At 42.3% G+C, this 17,116-nt stretch overlaps 1 protein-coding gene across 9 annotated transcripts in view; it reads right to left on the bottom strand.

Moving 5' to 3' along the window:
* Positions 1–17,116, bottom strand: part of ST3GAL4 (ST3 beta-galactoside alpha-2,3-sialyltransferase 4) — a 128,625-nt gene that overhangs the window by 32,524 nt on the left and 78,985 nt on the right. For 4 of the 9 annotated variants that reach the window (XM_081961310.1, XM_081961316.1, XM_081961312.1 and 1 more), the window contains one exon: positions 9,048–9,143. The exons of 2 other annotated variants lie outside the window; for them this stretch is intronic. In XM_081961310.1, coding sequence (XP_081817436.1) covers positions 9,048–9,083 — 36 coding nt within the window. In that variant the 5' untranslated portion in view covers positions 9,084–9,143. Of the gene's footprint in view, positions 1–9,047; positions 9,289–10,827; positions 10,929–11,713; positions 12,163–17,116 lie in introns of those variants that run through there. 3 more of the 9 variants (XM_081961311.1, XM_081961315.1, XM_081961314.1) reach the window with 3 other exon arrangements.

Raw genomic sequence — 17,116 nt, 5'->3', positions numbered from 1 at the left:
AAAAGTTTAATTAATATTTATTTACCGTCACAGACCAAAACGCAAGTACTACAAAGAGACATAAGATAATTCATCATAGCAATCAGTCACCAGAAGGTTAACTAGAAAAGTTACACCATTCTCCTCTAATGGTTACAGCTCTTAAAAAAAAAATTGGAAACCTGAGAGGTGATGTATGAGGAGCCATCTCCAAGGCAATATACAAACAAATCACAGCCAATAAGTCTAGAAGGAACGATTTCAAGAAGAGGCAATAACTTGGATCTGTCTGCGTTATACATGGGACAAAATAGAAGGACATGCTCCACAGTTTCAACCCCGGCTCTGTCACAAGGGCATAGCTGCTCGTTAACCAGGAGCCTCTTAAAACGCCCATCCAAAAATGCTGAGGGCAAGACATTAAAACGAGCTAAGGAAAAAGCTCTTCTATACAGTGGCGTAGCGTGGGTTGTCAGCACCCGGGGCAAGGCAAGTAATTTGCGCCCCCTAAAGCGAGGGCGGCCCGACTGCAGCTGCCCCTGGGTCGGCATCAGTCAAGTGAGGCTCTCCATGCTGGCCTCCTGCCTTCCTCCCGAGGAGGAGCTCGAAGGGCAGCGGGAAAAGGCTCGACTGAAGGGAAGCAGGTGCCGCGGGGGTGGGAGGCGCACCGGGGGCTTCGGGAAGGCGCTGGCTTCCCAGGGCGCTCCAGGCGGAGCGGGAGGACGCGGTGGCGTTGCAGCGGCGGGCAGACGGAGCGCAGCGCAGCGCCATTCTCCTTCGGCTCCGCCTGGAGCGCCCCGGGAAGCCGGCGCCTTCCCGAAGCCCCCGGTGCGCCTCCCACCCCCGCGGCACCTGCTTCCCTTCAGTCGAGCCTTTTCCCGCTGCCCTTCGAGCTCCTCCTCGGGAGGAAAGAGACGGCCACAGTCCGGCAAAGGGCGGCGCAGGGCGAGTCAGGGCGCCCCCCCAGATGTTGTGCCCGGTGCGGCCGGCCCCCCCTGCACCCCCCACGCTACGCCACTGCTTCTATACTTAGGAATGGTTAAAGTATAAAAATAGGAAGCCATCCTCAATCCATAATTATTAAGTTGGTTAAAAGTCAGGGGGGATTTTGTTGGCTCTGGCTCGCAGATATTGAAAATCAATGAAATTGGGCGTCCTTAAGGCCATAGTTTCCCAAGGCATCCTCTGTAAAACCTAGCAGATATAATTTCTTCAGCAGCTCTGTCTCCCAGCGAGAAATATGGGAATCCGCAAACGACAGGGAGAGGTAGCTGCCAGGAACTGCCAGAAAAAGCACCTGAAACCACCATTTAAAGGTGTGCCCAGTTCCAAGTACATCGGAGCAAAACTTTATTACCAGAGTAATAAAAAATTAAATAATGGGCCATGTGACCATTTTATTAGTTAGTTAGAATGTCATGAGGACATTATTAGTTAGTTAGAATGTCATGAGGAACAAATGACTAGGTATTTTATATATGGGCGGTCTTTGTTTATAAAAGGGTGTTTTCTTCATTAGAGGCCAAAATTCAGGGCAACTACGATATCTGATTTGGCTAAAGGCACAAATGATCTTCCAAAATGCAACTTCAGAACAAAATCCCCACTAAGGAATAGTTACTATTGAACTATGTGAATTTTGATTCACAAACAATTGTTCTCTTTTGTGATTCTTTCCTCATTTTCCACATGCTGAGACCCTTTAGATTCCAGGCTGAAGGAAAAGTACCACGAATGACTTTTTTCCCTTTGAGGGCCTACAGTCTTCCCCAGTCCTCACTAGGAGACATTGTTGAGAAACTTAACATTTCTCTTAAGCAAGTAAAGAGGGTCTAATGAGAAAACATCTACATCACTGCTGTCAGAGTTCCAATGTCTTAATTAAATCATGCGCCTCAAGCCATGAGAACTTCAAAGGGATCAGTTGCAACTCTCCCTCTCTTTTGGGCGGCAGAACGGTCCCCCACCACGAAGGGTGGTTGGGTCAAATTTCTCCCTCAGCTGTTCTAAGGATCTCCCCAAGGGTTTCATCAGAGTTTTGGGAACTTTGCCCTGTTCCCAGTCCTTCATTCATTCCAGTTTTCCTAGCTTGCTCAGGGGTTTCCCTCAGCCCTGGGGCACTAGGGTGGGGGAGCTTCACCTCAGCCGCATTAGGGACTTTTTCCCACCAATACTCATCCCTTTTTGTTTCATTTGCTGAGGCAGGCATCTTGGCTTTGATGTCCAGAGAGGGCTGCACTTTGGTTCCGAATGGGCTGCTGGTTCTGGAGGTCCCTGGGTGGGGGCAAGTTCTGCCCCGCTCTGGGTGGCCTGGAGCAGGCTCTCTTCGGATAGTCTGCCCTCTGCCGTGGCAGCCTGAGTTTCTCTCTATGCACCCCAGGTGTCGGGGAGCGAATGGAGAGTCCGGGGCTCAGGAATCCCAGTTGTTTTGATTTGTTTTGAGAGAGTTAGCTGCTTGGCCCATGCCGACATGGCTCTCCTAATAAATAACTGGATTTCTTTTGAAGCTTGGTTTGAGGTTCATGATTTAATTAGGGCATCATGTTGGAACCCTGTCAGCAAGCCGACTCTGGAGAGCAGGTCAAGGAATGCTTTGCAAGTTGACAACTGCAACAACCTTTGGGTGAAAAACTGAGAAAAAGCCAAACAAGGCAGCTTAATGAGGTAGTAGGGAATTAAACGTGAAAAGGATTAATTTCCTGCTCAGTTTAGGAATCTGGATTAAAGCGTCATCCTCTTTTGCATCCTTCTGACGAGCAAGCCAGATTCCGTTAACAATTGTTTTCCTAATTTATTGACTGCAGTGATTCACTTTAACCACTGTGTCAGGAAAGGTCATAAAATGGGACAAAATTCACTTAACAACTGTCTCACTTAACAACAGAAATTTTGGGCTCCGTTGTGGTCGCGAGTCGAGGACCAGCTGTAACTGGGAGCCACCATCATTCTGGTTCCACCGTTAGTTCCTCTTATTTTTTAGGACATTTATGCAATGTTCTATAAGCACAGGCTTTCATAACCACTGTGGGCTACGCAACTTCAGAAATGAAGTTAGGAGATCAGCTTATAAATGTTCTTCAACTTTCCAGCAGAGAAACATCGTGTCTTATAAACATGTCCAGCCTCGCACAGCCATTCTTCAGAATGCAACACAATTCCAGAAGAAGTTATGTTTGAAACAAGGAATTACAGACAAGGGCTGGGAATTGAGAGAACTGTAGTCCGAGAAGGTGAAAATATTTAGCAGAAAATGAAATGATCATGCCTTATTAAACATGCACAGCTTTTTTTTCTTTACTAGAGGATCTTTTATATTAGAGAAAAATTCAAAATTAACATCAAGTGGCTGACCCTATGTGCATCTTCCAAATAGGATCTCTACTCACAGTTTTGTGTGTGTGATTTCCTTTTCCCGTGTAATGCTATTGTCAGAAGTTCATATTATTAGTCTTCTGGGTGGGATTATTTATATTTGGAGGGAAGATTTGCACTGTTAGTTCCTCAGAATTTTCAGGAATGTATACACAAATAAGGTAATAGTTAACATGCTTGAATTTACCAATGGTTTAAAAAACTATTTCCCTCTTGCTGCCTTTAATAACTCTGCACCAAACTGGAAAAGCAAACACATGTGACTGTGCAATGCGCTCTGAGAAAGTGAAAAATTATTCAGCAGAAAATTAAGTGGTCATGCCTTGTTGAACACACACAATTTTCTTCACTAGAGCAGGTAGCAAGATTTTTTTCACCCAGAACGGACAAGCTTTCTGAGAAAAAAAATCAACATCAAGTAGTTACCGTATTAATTGGAGTATAAGTCGCACACACACACACCCCAATAGAGTGTGGAATGTCGGTGCATCTTATACACCAAATACAGCCATTTTTGGCCTCCCGAAACCCCAGCCCTGCATCCCATTTTTGTGAAAAACGGGTGAAAAATGGACATTTTTCCCTCCCCTCAGCCCCCAGCAGCACTCTGCAAGCTTCAGAAGGGCCGAGGGAAGGCAAAAATGTTGTTTTTGCAAAAAACGGGCCATTTTTCACAAGACCCCTTGGACTTGCAAGGCAATGGGATACACATGTGCAAAGAAGATGGCGGTGAGGGCAGCTATTTTTTCACTGACCAAAGGACTTTTCAGTGGCCTGTGGCTAGCCACCAGTCTCTTTGAGAGCCGCTTTGCAAAGAGGCAGCGGTGGGAGGCTTCTTTGCTAGCCAGGAGCTTCCAAGCAGCGGCGGCTGGCTGGGGGGGCACCAAAAACTCCAGTCAGCTTGCCTTCCGGACTGGACCAGCCGCCGCAGAAGGTAAGCAACCAAAGAGGCGGTGGTGGGGGAGGAAGCAGGGCTATGGCCAGGGTTTAGGAGGGGAAACGGGGGCAACCGGCGAAGCGAAGGTGGGGATAGATCCTAAAAAATTTCCTACCTTTTCCTGTGGGCGTGGCTTGGTGGTGGGGGGGATCATGTGACTGAGTGGGCATGAGTGAGGTCAAGTTGGCCACGCCCACTCTGTCACATCCCGCCACCTAGCCTTGCCCACTGAACCGGTAGCGAAACTTTTTGAAACCCACCAGTGGAATGGCCCCTCCCATAGGGAATAAAGAGGAGCAAAAGGGGAGTGGAGTTTGCAGGAGACAATTAGTTCAATTCATTAGGGTGAAGATCTGTTCCTGACTTCTTGCCAAGTATTGTCTGCTACAGAGTGGCATTTGGAAGATATCGTCCTGGCAGCTCTCCAAGCCAGATAAAGGTCTGTAGTTGTGAAATCTCATGAAAGATTGTTTGCCAGAACTTTGCTGGAGAGAAATTCACTTTAACCTAATCAATAAATAACAAAACCACTTTAAGAGGTTTTATAGGGACGAGGAATCTGCTTCATGTTCTTGGGAGGCCAAGGTCAGAACAAACATTCACAACAACTCCATTTGCACAAGTTGCACACACACACACACACACTCACTGCTGCTTGTGTGGACCAGTTACAAATGGGCTGTGGTTTGATAATGGACCTCAGCCCTGGATTGGAGACCCTTGCCTTATATGGCATGAATAAACAATGCAGTCGTTTTCCCTCTTTGATTAAAAACATTAAGGTATTTTTTCTCATCTTTAAAATAAACTCTGTATAGAGCCTAATTTTTGCAGTTAGATGCCAGGACCCTACTATGCTTAAAATGTACAGACACCTTATACTTCCTTTTAACAGTTATACTAAGTTGTTAACAAACTAATAGGCACATTTGTCTGAGATGTAGTAAGTGTGGAGACCAGCTGAAGAATCATAGGCCGGTGGCAGAATATATGCAGAATATTCACATATGCAGAAGATTCCAGAATCAACCACTACTATTTTTAATTTTAAAAAAATAAGCACCAGGGGGAAGACATAGGAAAATCCCTGCCCATCAACTCTTAGTGGCTCTGATAACCTTATCACGGAGGTGGTATATGAGTATTAAGTCCCCAATGTTCCTCGGCTATGAATTGCTCAGCTACAATTTCTTCAACAAATCATCACCGGATGATTTGATGACATAAAATACGAAGCGGTAGTTTATAGCCTCAATGACTGATTCAGGTACGCTAAGCAAAGCTTATTAAAACCCACCACTGCTGAGAAAAAAGACATGCAAAGGGTTACAAATAAATGGAAGTCTTCTAAATATGTTTTCATTAACATATTAAAGGTATCAATGGAAGAGTTTGGTTGTTTTCTTGCAGATGTTTTATTACTCAACTAGGTAATAACGGTTCAGTGCTGATACACAATCCAGTTGGGTAATGAAACATCTGCAAGAAAACCACCAAACTCAGAGAGCACCAAGGACTCTGTGTATTTAAAAAATTAGCTTCTCCTCTCCTCTCCCTTCCTTCTTTTTCCTGTCCCCTTCCTTCCTTCCCCTCTCCTCTCCTCATTGAAGTTAGACCAAAGGCAGGGAGTTCACCATAAACAATAAGTCACCATATTAAAAAGTCTGCACTTTTTTCAGTTCTTCATAAGGGTCAGGTTACACTTCATTGCAGTTAAGGAGATTATCCTGATACCAGTCATCTACTGTGTGGCTGCAATAAAATATGCTCTTTTTAATAGCAGCCCACGATTCTCAAAAATATCCCACTGGAAGACGGGATGTGGTTCCTTTCTTTTCAGGAAAAATATATATGTTTGTAGAATTAAATTATATTTAATTGCTGAAACAAACAAATTTGTTCTTAATAGAAAGGGCAAAAGAGTTCTGCCAGTGATCTGAAAGTTTAAACCCTTCAGTCTTTAAAAATCATCATGCTCGCACCCGCAACCTTAAACTTCCAGAATTGTTAACAGCAGCTGTAACAGCCAAGATGTTCTGGAAATTGAAGGACACACATCTGGAGGAAATCCATGTCAAAGAAGGATGCTCTGTATAGAATTAAGTTCCAGAATATTGTAATCGTATAATATTATACCCCCCTTAGAAATTCCCCTTTAATACTTTCCAATATAAAATAGAACAAAAACTCCTGTTGTTTAGTTATTACTGATATGGCTAAACCAGAAAGAAGAGTTAATGGAGATTCCTAGGAGAACATAAAAGTATGTTAGTCTTTTTTATAAAATAAAAAAAACAATAATACATTAAGAAGCAAGAGCAAAGAGCAGCAAAAATAAAATGCCAAACAACCTAAATTCACAGCATGGGAACTGAGCAACATTTCAACCTGTGGAAAAATAACAAAATACTTTTCATTAGTTCTAAAGGGAAAGCCACAGGTGGCTACAGATAGTCTGTCTCCAGTTGCCACTTTGGTTCAATCCAATGTATTTATTTTGCTATAAAATCAGATTATGCCAAAAGAAGAATCCCGTTATGAAAAGGAAGAAAAGGGGCACAAACACAACACACACACAAATATCCAGATAGTTGAGAGAATGGGAGGAAGGGGGGATGATGGATGGATGGGGAGAGAGGAAGAGAGAGAAAGAGAGAGAGAGAGAGGGGGGGGGGATGAATGGATGGATGATAGACAGACAGACAGACAGACACAGACAAAAAGATGATAGGTGGATAGATGATAGATAGATAAATAGATAGATAGACAGACAGAAAGACAGACAGACAGACATTATACCAGACCGATTGTACAGATAAGCAGATAAGATAGGACAGACAGACAAAGGTATTGATACTTTAGATGAGGTTATTGCCAATCGTCTTTTTAAACACTTTGATTTACTGCAAGGGGAATTTTGGTTTGAAAATGATGATATATTAAAACAAAACATTGTACCCCAAAGGTACAGTATGGGTCAGATGCATTAGCAACATGTAAAACCTTGAGTTACTATTAAGTATTAGAGCATCGTTCAATTGGTTCTAAACTTAGCATTTTTAACAAACAATTAAAAAAGATCACTAAGACAGCTATATGCACAAGAATCCTAGAATAAAGTATTAGGATATTCATAGCTGTAAATCAATAGATAATTAATGACAGGCATGTTTTTAATGATTACATTAAGAATAAGATTTGTGGTCAAGGTAAATGATGCATTTTAAACTTAAAAGGTAAAGGTTCCCCTCGCACATATGTGCTAGTCGATCCAGACTCTAGGGGGCAGTGCTCATCTCTTTTTCAATGCTGAAGAACCAGACTGTCCGTAGACGTCTCCATGGTCATGTGGCCAGCATGACTAGACGCCAAAGGCACACGAAACACTGTTACTTTCTCATCAAAGGTGGTCCCTATTTTTTCTACTTGCATTTTTTACGTGCTTTTGAATTGCTAGGTTGGCAGAAGGTGGGACAAGTAACGGGAGCTCACCCTATTATGCGGCACTAGGGATTCGAACCACCGAACTGCAACCTTTTGGTCGACAAGCTCAGTATCGTAGCCACTAAGCCACAGCGTCCCTCTTATTTTAAACTTAGATTCACACTTAAAATCACATACCGTAATATATTTTTGTAGTCTTTTTTTTCCCTTTCTGCATTTTTCTTTCCATTTTTCCCCTTTGTCCCTTTTGTTATTTCCCCCCTGCCCTTTTCTCATTTGTGTTATGTATACACAAATACACATATAGGTATACAATTCTTTGTGTTTACACACAAACATCGGTCACAGCTACTGGACGGCAGCAAAAACTTTTGAGTTTTCAATACCCCTTCTTGCATCGACTCCTTGTCCTAGATGCAGCTAATTTTCAGGTCTTATCATAATATTGTGGCAGCCTGATAAAGGTCTTTGTGATATTGTGACTCAAGATTTGCCAAATAGAAATGTTTAGGAAAAAAGAAGACAAAAAGCAAGTAAAGAAATCTAGAATCCTTGATTAAAGAGGGTAAATGCAGATTTGCCCTAGCTGGGGAAGGCTAGTTCATCATTTCTAAGGAAGGAAATACCATTTTGCAATCTTATGTCAAAGAGTGTGTTGCAAACAAGGATTTTCTGATATCCATTGGTGGGTCATATTTTACTTATATATCAGTCTTCCTACCTCTTAGGGTGTTAAGATTGTTTTCATTGAGGGCCGCATCAGGATTGTGTTTGACCTCGGGGGGGGGGGATGACCGGGGAGAGGGCATGGCCGGGGGTGGGGGCATGGCCAGCTCAACATCACTCATATTGGGGGTGCCTGTGGTGGACCGAGTCAGTGAAAACGGGCTCCCAAATTCCCTGCAACCCTCTGTCAGCGAAAACGGAGCTGTCGACGGCCACTGACGGCCCTCGTGAGCGCCGTTTTTGCTGGCAGAGGCACCACGGGCCAGTCCTTCGCTGTTTCTAGGGCAGCCCGTGGGCCAGATCTAAGCACCCCATCGGCTGAATCCGGCCCCCGGACTTTGTTCTGAAGTCTAGATTCCCTTGCTGAAGACTGGGCAATTTGAGTTTCATCTATAAATACTAGTTCATGATACTTAAGAAGCACTTATCTAGTTAGAGGAGGAGATAGAGCAAGACAGACCCAATAGCAGGAGGGAAATGCAAAATGAAATAGGATTGGTCCTACAGCAGCTTCATCCATATGTTAAACTGTACTGACCTGCTCTCGCGAATACAACACAACCTCCTGATGAGGTAGGCAGCATCTTACCTCCAAAGTACTTTCTTTTTCTTCTGCCTCTTCCATTCTTTCAAATGATCCCCTCGGATTTTAAATTATAGCAGCAGAATGTCAAGGTAGCAGCTCCTGTTTTGATTAATTAGGCTTTTTAATTATTATTATTATTTTTAAAAACAGAAACACCACCCCTCCTCAAAGAACTTTCCCACCACGAAATTGATGCTGTAGACCAGGAAAACTGGAATGAGATTCACACAGAAAGGAAAGCTAGCATTCCAGAGAATCCCGGTTTATTTGGAATAAGCTTGATGGAGAAACACTAAGGCATGCTTACTCCAGCTTTCCCCCCTCCCCGCCTTCCCTTTCAATAAATTTAAATGAATTATCTTTTCAATCAAATTAGGTATCTGTCTTGTTGCTCCTAAAAAAATGTAACCCCCCCCCCCCAAAAAAACTTTGATTGTTGGCTTATGTCTATAAGGATGCAACATCCTTGATACTTTCATGGGAGTACTCAAATAGAAACTATCATTTTAAGGAACAGCCAAGAACTTCCACTAATGGGAGAGGTCAAACAGGAACCAGTGAGTAAAATACATCAACTGATTCCTATTAAGTCAGAATTCTTTTGGCTTACAATTCTTTATCGCCATGACCCACATTAAATCATTATTATGGCATAAAATTCGACACCATTTTTCATTTCAAGGGGGAAAAAATATGCCCTTGTCTTAGTTTTTAACATTTTCTTCTTAAGAATTGGGACTAGAAAAATCCACATTGGGGCACGATTGGGAAGTATATTTAGATCAAGGTTAAATTTTTCCTACTCTCCAAAATGAAGGTGCTAGTCTGGGGAGCCATCTTTCATTATCTATTTAAAGAAACATAGGGCTGGAAGGGACCTTGGAGGTCCTCTAGTCCAACCTCCTGCCCAAAGCAAGGGACCTTACTCCATAAGTATTGACTTTTGCAAATGTCTTAGAACTGTCTGTACTAAAACTGGAACTCAGTATTACAATCATCCAGGCTAATAAGTTGTGGGGGTTTTTTTTTATGGAAAGCATCTGAATTCTTGAAATGTAGCAAGGCTGGATCTAATTCTGCAGCAAAGAGAATTTATTTGGCGACCTCACCATGTAAAGTTTGTCATTTTATTCTGGAGCAATCCCCCAAAAGGATGCCGTTTCAAAAGAATAGTAATAAATTAAACTAGCAGGCTGCCCAATTCTCAATAAACTCTAGGCAGCTCACAACAACCAACCAAACAACAGCAACAATGAAATCAATAATAAAACAAGAACATAATCCGGCAGCAACTTCAAAAATCTTGCCCTCCAGTTCCATTTTATGGAAAATTCCACCAATCTCAGTTGACATCAGACCTTGGCGGCATCATATGGAGAAACTAGACCCAGAATAACTGGAGAGTAACAAACTAGAAGAAAACCTGATGGGGATGTTTGATACTTAAAGTTCAAAAGAATCATTCCACAGAGAACAGCTTTAATACTGCTCTACTTCGTACCAACTCAGATTGCAATTGTAAGTTCCACCTTACAATTGAACTGAGGACTTTCCTTTCTGAACTCATTTAGCCCTAGGCCAGTATAGCCGTACCTTCTACAGGGTACGTAGAATCATTGGGCTGGAAGGGACCTTGGAGGTCTTGTAGTCCAACCCCACTGCCCAAGGCAGGAGCCCTTACTACAGATTCATAAACTTTAAGAATCGACTGTCTACAATAGTGCAATTGATCCCACAGGCTATTTTGCATTGGACAGAACTACAAGTACTGTATTTGGCTTACCCTTGCACCTTAAGTGTGTTTTGAAAAATACACCTACAAGCTCTTCTTCCTCTGCTACACAGAAGGGATGAATAATCAAGTAATAAAGATTTTGGGATTTCTTCTGCTTCTCAAAGTCAGTAGAACAATAAAAGACTGTAAAAATAATCTTTAACCTGCAATCTTCAACGTCAGAGTAATGTTTCCATGCAAAGTCCATTTACCCCTCCCATGGAAAACGTTGCCATGGTTGTTGTTTTTTTAATATTTTAAACATGATTAAAAAGCAAGGGGGAGGGATAGAGGTGTAATCAGTGGTGGGATTCAAATAATTTAACCACCGGTTCTCTGCCGTAATGATTTCTTCCAATAACCAGTTCACCAACTCCTCAGAAAGTTAACAACCGGTTCTCCCCAAGTGGTGCGAACCGGCTGAATCCCACCATGGTGTAATCTTTTTAAGCTCCAGGTAACCAAACGAATCCCCCCACCCATCTCATCACCTGTTACTTTTTGTAAAAGTCCGTGTAAATCCAGGGCTTTCGCAGAGACTTACGCTTTTAGTTGAGATGGCTTTTATTTGCCCTTCCAAAAAAACAAATGACAAAAAATGAAGAGCAGAAGACCTCCAGATCACGATTTCAAGAAAAGATGAACTGCCTTCTACTTTTTCTACAGGCTTGATTCCCAGGACAGTAAAGGCGATGCCTGTTTTCTCCAAGAGGTACAAACACCTTGTCTTCATCACTGGGTTCCTGCTTACTAAAAGAGCCTACAATAAGCCTTGCACACAATCGTCACCACCAGAGCTTTGACAGCCTATCACTCAAACATCTGTACGGCTCACCTGCACGATTTTTTTAAAAAAGAAAAAAGAAGGAGGGGGGGAGAAGGGAACCAGCCTTACCTGAATTTTCTTAGCTGTGTGAATCTACTTGCCGATTATTTTCTACGCCTGCCCAAGATACTTGCAACCTTACTGTTTTGTTTTCCCTTTATGTTTTTTTCCACGGTTGCCTTGTTTGCAGCCGTAGGTTTTGCACAGGGAATTATCAGCTGGGGAGAAAGCCACAGCTGAGAGACTCAACACCACACGCACGGCCATCCAAAGACTCTATTCAGTTCCAATCACAGGCAAACCGGTTTGCCGCAGCAAAACGATAGGCTCACGCCAGCAGCATCTGATCATAGGTGTCAAGATACAGGAAAGCCAAGGTGGGAAAGTTAACTTGGGAGCAAGTGAAGCAGCAACGGATCAAAGTGTTCTGTGAGATTAAAATCAATAGGGTTGGCCAAAAACAAGAGGAGAGGTCAGCTTTCTTTCTGCCTCCACGAAGGAAGCTCCTGCCGAATTGAATAAACCTACATTGGCTTTCTAGCTACACAAGGTATACTGGCGCCACTCCAAATTAAGAGCACGATCCAGAATTTCCACAACGAGATTGTTTTCCCACCCCTAAATACAATTTATGGCTTGTCCAACTGTTAGTAATATAATCCTCCTTCCTTTTCAGTCCATGATTGCTGAAAATATTGTAGTTATTATTAAGAAGTGTTTCCTCCCTGACAGGGAAGTTTACTTACTTCTGTTCTAACTCATACACAAATACTGCGTATTGTTTGACCTTTTAAATGTTTATATTTCAGAATTTGCACAAGGAAAAAGCTCCTTTTCGCCTGATAACGAAGCTTTTGTTCTTTACAATATTTGCGTGTTTGTGTTCTCCAATTTGATTAATAAAAAAATAAGTGCGGGGAGGGCACATTTTAACTCCAGTATTATACAACCTGTAAAGATGTACAGCTAGCCCGCAACGTAAGGCCATCTGGTTAGCAACTGTTCAAAGTTAGGACAGCACTGAAAATGGAAGATTTAAGACTGTTCCTCACACTTATGACCGTAGCAATGGTCACAAGGTCATGATCCAGGCGCTGGCTCGTATTTATGTTAGTCGCCACGTTTCAGGATTACGTGATCCTTTTTGCGAACTTCTCAGCTGCTTCTGCAAAGTAGCGGGGAAGGGGAAATTGCAAAGCATGATCATTGCGATGTCTCGCTTAATAACCACGGCAAAAAGGTCATAAAATCAGGCACAGACGTGTGATGCCTCACTTAATGACTGCGCCACTTAAGAGAGAATTTTCTGGTACAATGGCAGACATTAGAGGTCCTTGGTGCTCTCTGCGCTTGTTTTCATGCAGACGTTTCATTAGTCAAACTAGGTAACATCATCAGTGCTACTACAAGCAAGTTCAGAGAACACCAAGGACTCCTCATGTCAACCCTGAGCTACAAATATTCTCCTTATTAACTGTGGTGATACGCTATATTGCCAAAAGTATTCGCTCAACTGCCTTTCCTCGCATAGGAACTTACTGTAAGTGACCTCCCATTCCTAATCCATAGAATCCAATATGACGTCGGTCCACCCTTGGCAGCTATAACAGCTTCAACTCTTCTGGGAAGGCTGTCCACAAGGTTCAGGAGTGTGTTGATGGAAATTTTTGACCATTCTTCCAGAAGCGCATTTGTGAGGTCACACACTGATGTTGGACGAGTTTACGTGGCCTACCGCTTCGTGGCTGAGTTGCTGTCGTTCCCAAACACTTCCACGCTCTTATAATACAACTGACAGTTGACTGTGGAATATTTAGGAGCGAGGAAATTTCACGAGTGGATTTGTTGCACAGGTGGCATCCTGTCACAGTCCCACGCTGGAGTTCCCTGAGCTCCTCCTGAGAGCGAGCCATCCTTTCACAAATGTTTGTCAAAACAGCCTGCATGCCTAGGTGCTTGATTTTATACACCTGTGGCCATGGAAGGGATTGAAACATTGAATTGATTCTGATTATGTGGATGGGTAAGCGAATACTTTGGGCAATATAGTATAATTTGAGGACTGCTTTTAATCTGATCCACTACTATATCATGCTTCAAGTTGGTAGTCTACAGAAAAGTAGGACTAGAGGCAGACATGATAGCAGTATCCCAGTATTTGAGAGGCTGTGACAAAGAAGACCGGGAGGTCAACCTATTCTCCAAAGCACCAGAAGGCAAGACAAGAAACAATGGATAGAAACTAATCCAAGGAGAGAAGCAACCTGGAACTAAGGAGAAATTTCCTAATAGTGAGAACAATTAACCAGTGGAACAGAAGTTGCCTTCAGAAGTTGTGGGTGCTTCATCACTGGAGCTTTTTAAGAAAAGACTGGTCAGCCACCTGTCTGAAACGGTACATGGTTTGCTTGAGCAGACTAGAAGACCTCTAAGGTCCCTTCCAGCTTTAGTCTTATTGATTGATTGTTTTCTGAATGTTTCTGGGTGGCCACTGGGCTCTTAAAGGTAAAGGTTCCCCTTGCACATAGGTGCTACTCGTTCCCGACTCTAAGGGGCGGTGCTCATCTCCGTTTCAAACCTGAAGAGCCAGCGCTGTCCGAAGACGTCTTTGTGGTCATTTGCCCGGCATGACTAAATGTGAAAGATTGTTACCTTCCCATCAAAGTGGTCCCTATTTTTCTACTTGCATTTTTTACATTGCATTTCAAACTGCTGGGTTTGGCAGAAGCTGGGACAAGTAACGGGAGTTCACTCTGTTACGCGGCACTAGGGATTTGAACCGGCAAACTGCTGACCTTTCTGATCAACAAGCTCTTACATTCTTATATACTTAAGCTACCTTATTTCTCTTTTGTCCCCAATGGCTATTTGTGGTTTTCCCATGACATATTCATGACTTTGATGAACTTTCGTGTCATTCCTACATTATTTAACTTAAATTAAACATTACTTAACCTGAAAGGCAATATTTGCCATGCAATATCAGATGAACTGAAAATGGACATGCAAATATTTGTAGCAGGCTATGGATGAAAGCCAAGAATCTTGTCAAGGACAAATTTGAGAACATTCCAGAAGAGGTTTAGTGCATTACAAATGGAGCTCTTGACAAGACAATTTATGGAAAGTATCGAAGCCATTCATTTTGTTCAAACCTCAAACCCAGGCATTCAGAGTTTTTCTAAGACTTTGAGTAAATCTCTTCTAGAAACAAGACTTTAAGTAAGCTTCAACATTTAGACTTATTCCTCTGGCACAGTCACCCGTGTGACGCATCGGGCTATTTTCCTCCAAGTTTTTGATAACCCCACCCAATGTAATTTTTCCCACAATTAAAGAAACCCAAGAGCTGCTTTCTTTGAGTGGAGTCTAAATCTGGAACATGATAATATCTCAGAAGGAAACGCAGGCTTCATTTTTATTTTTATTTCCAAAGGCCTCTTTGACCCCAAGTACAGATAGACGCTCTTAAAAGGTGGACAACTTAAGGCCACCCCTTTTGAGGCCTTCACAGTACAGGTAGTCGTTGACTCACAACAGCCAAATTTATATTGCTAAGTGAGACACTTGTTGAGTGTTGCCCCATTTTACGACCTTTCCTGCCACAGTTGGGGTTTTTTGTATAAAGTTTTTTTTTTCATTTTCATAACATATAATTTATATGTATACTATTTCATAGCCAACATCGTATTATATTATTAAATGTTTACATCAATTCATCTTACCATCAACTCCCAAAAACAATTATTGGCTCTTCTGCTCTCCATACACCATATTTGTACCTGATCCATCCCTTTCTTCTCCCTCTCTCCTCATCCCTACCTCCTTACTTCCCTCTGTCATCCTTCTCTCCTCTACTTCCCCTTCCTCTCTCCTTCTCCTCTCTCCCCTTCCCACTCCTCCTTTCTCTCCTCCTCTTCCCCAGTGGTGGGTTCAGGATCCCGTTCCAACCAGTACGGTTGGAACCAGCCCAGCGTTGTCTACATGGATGTGCTCAGCGTGCGTGCACAGCGCGCTCATGCGTCTTGCTGTCCAGCGACGCCTCTGCGAGCCTCCCTGACGTTCCAGCTGCTCGACAGAGCATTGCGCAGGTGCTGTACGCATTTGCAGAAGCGCCGAAGACTTTAAACACAGGTAAGGAGCACGGGTAGGAGGGTGGGCCCTCCAGAGCACCGTACCGGAGCGGTACCCGGTGGTCCAGACAGGCACCTGTACCGGGCCGTACCACCTGCAACCCACCACTGCTCTTCCCCCACTGCCCTCTCTCCTATCCCTCTCCTGCCCTTATTCTCTCCTCTACTTCACACTCTTCATCTCATTGACTCTGTGTATTTCAGCTTCTGGGCGAGCTCCATTTTATGTTGGTGGTGTTTATAATTCCTTTTCAATATACATATTTAATTTTAACATATATCTTCATCCTCCTTTTTTAAAAAAAATAGAAGAAAAAAAGTATACATATATAGTCATTGTGCTTTTAAACCACCACCACCCCCAGCCTAATTTTGGCTGAGATGTAGACCTGGTTACAATTCCCAGCTATTCTCATCATTATATTTATATAATTAGGCATCCTTACACTCCCCCAATTTGTGATTCTGTCTTTAAATCTCAATAGTTTTCTATCATAAGTATATTTCATGTTCCCTCTCCATTTTTCCATATCTTGGATTAGATTACCTTTAATTGTCTATAAATGGCAATTCTTACTGTTCAATGTTCATTACAATTCCCTTAATCTACTATATAAAATAACAAGCAGTAAACATCTCACTTTGTTCATCTTCTTAAAAGTTCTATATATGTCCATGTTTTATATATTTTAACCCATGCTTAATTGTCCTTCTATTATTATATTCAATCAATTAGCAACTCAGTTTAATTATCATGTATAAAAGTGAATCACAAATCTCTGCTTTACAATCTCCCCATATCAGTTTCATATTTGTCCATATTCCATATATTTTAACCTTTATTTAATTATCTTTCCATTATCATATTCAACCAGTTAGCAACTCCATTTTATTGTCATATTTAGTAATAAACCCCTTATCTTATCTTTATATTTTCCCATATAACAATTTCTAGTTGTCTGATTTTTTCCTAGTAAGTCTTTTGTCCCATTTTTCTGTTCCTCCCTTCTCCCTTTTCTTTGTTTTGAGACGTCCACCCTCTTCAATTTTCCCCAAGCCACCGTCAAAAAGGTATTTTATATTTCTTTTTGTTGAGACATAATCTCCTACTTCAATTTTCCTTATGCCACTGACAACCTCCAAAACATCTGCTTTTTATTCCCTTTTGTTGGGACACATGCCCCTTCTACAATTTTCCCTATACCAATGCCAAGTCCAGTGGAGTTTTTGTCTGCTTTTCATTTCCCTCCGTTTCTACTCCTTCCTTATCTTGCCCTCTTTCTTCTTTGCCTTCTTCTTTAAATACCTGCTTCTCTGGGTTCAGAATTCTATTTAGGCT

The sequence above is a fragment of the Natrix helvetica genome (genome assembly GCF_964273705.1).
Source record: "Natrix helvetica genome assembly, chromosome: 8".
Taxonomy (NCBI): domain Eukaryota; kingdom Metazoa; phylum Chordata; class Lepidosauria; order Squamata; family Natricidae; genus Natrix; species Natrix helvetica.
The sequence above is the reverse complement of the archived record's forward strand: the minus strand, read 5'-3'. Positions and strand labels throughout refer to the sequence as shown.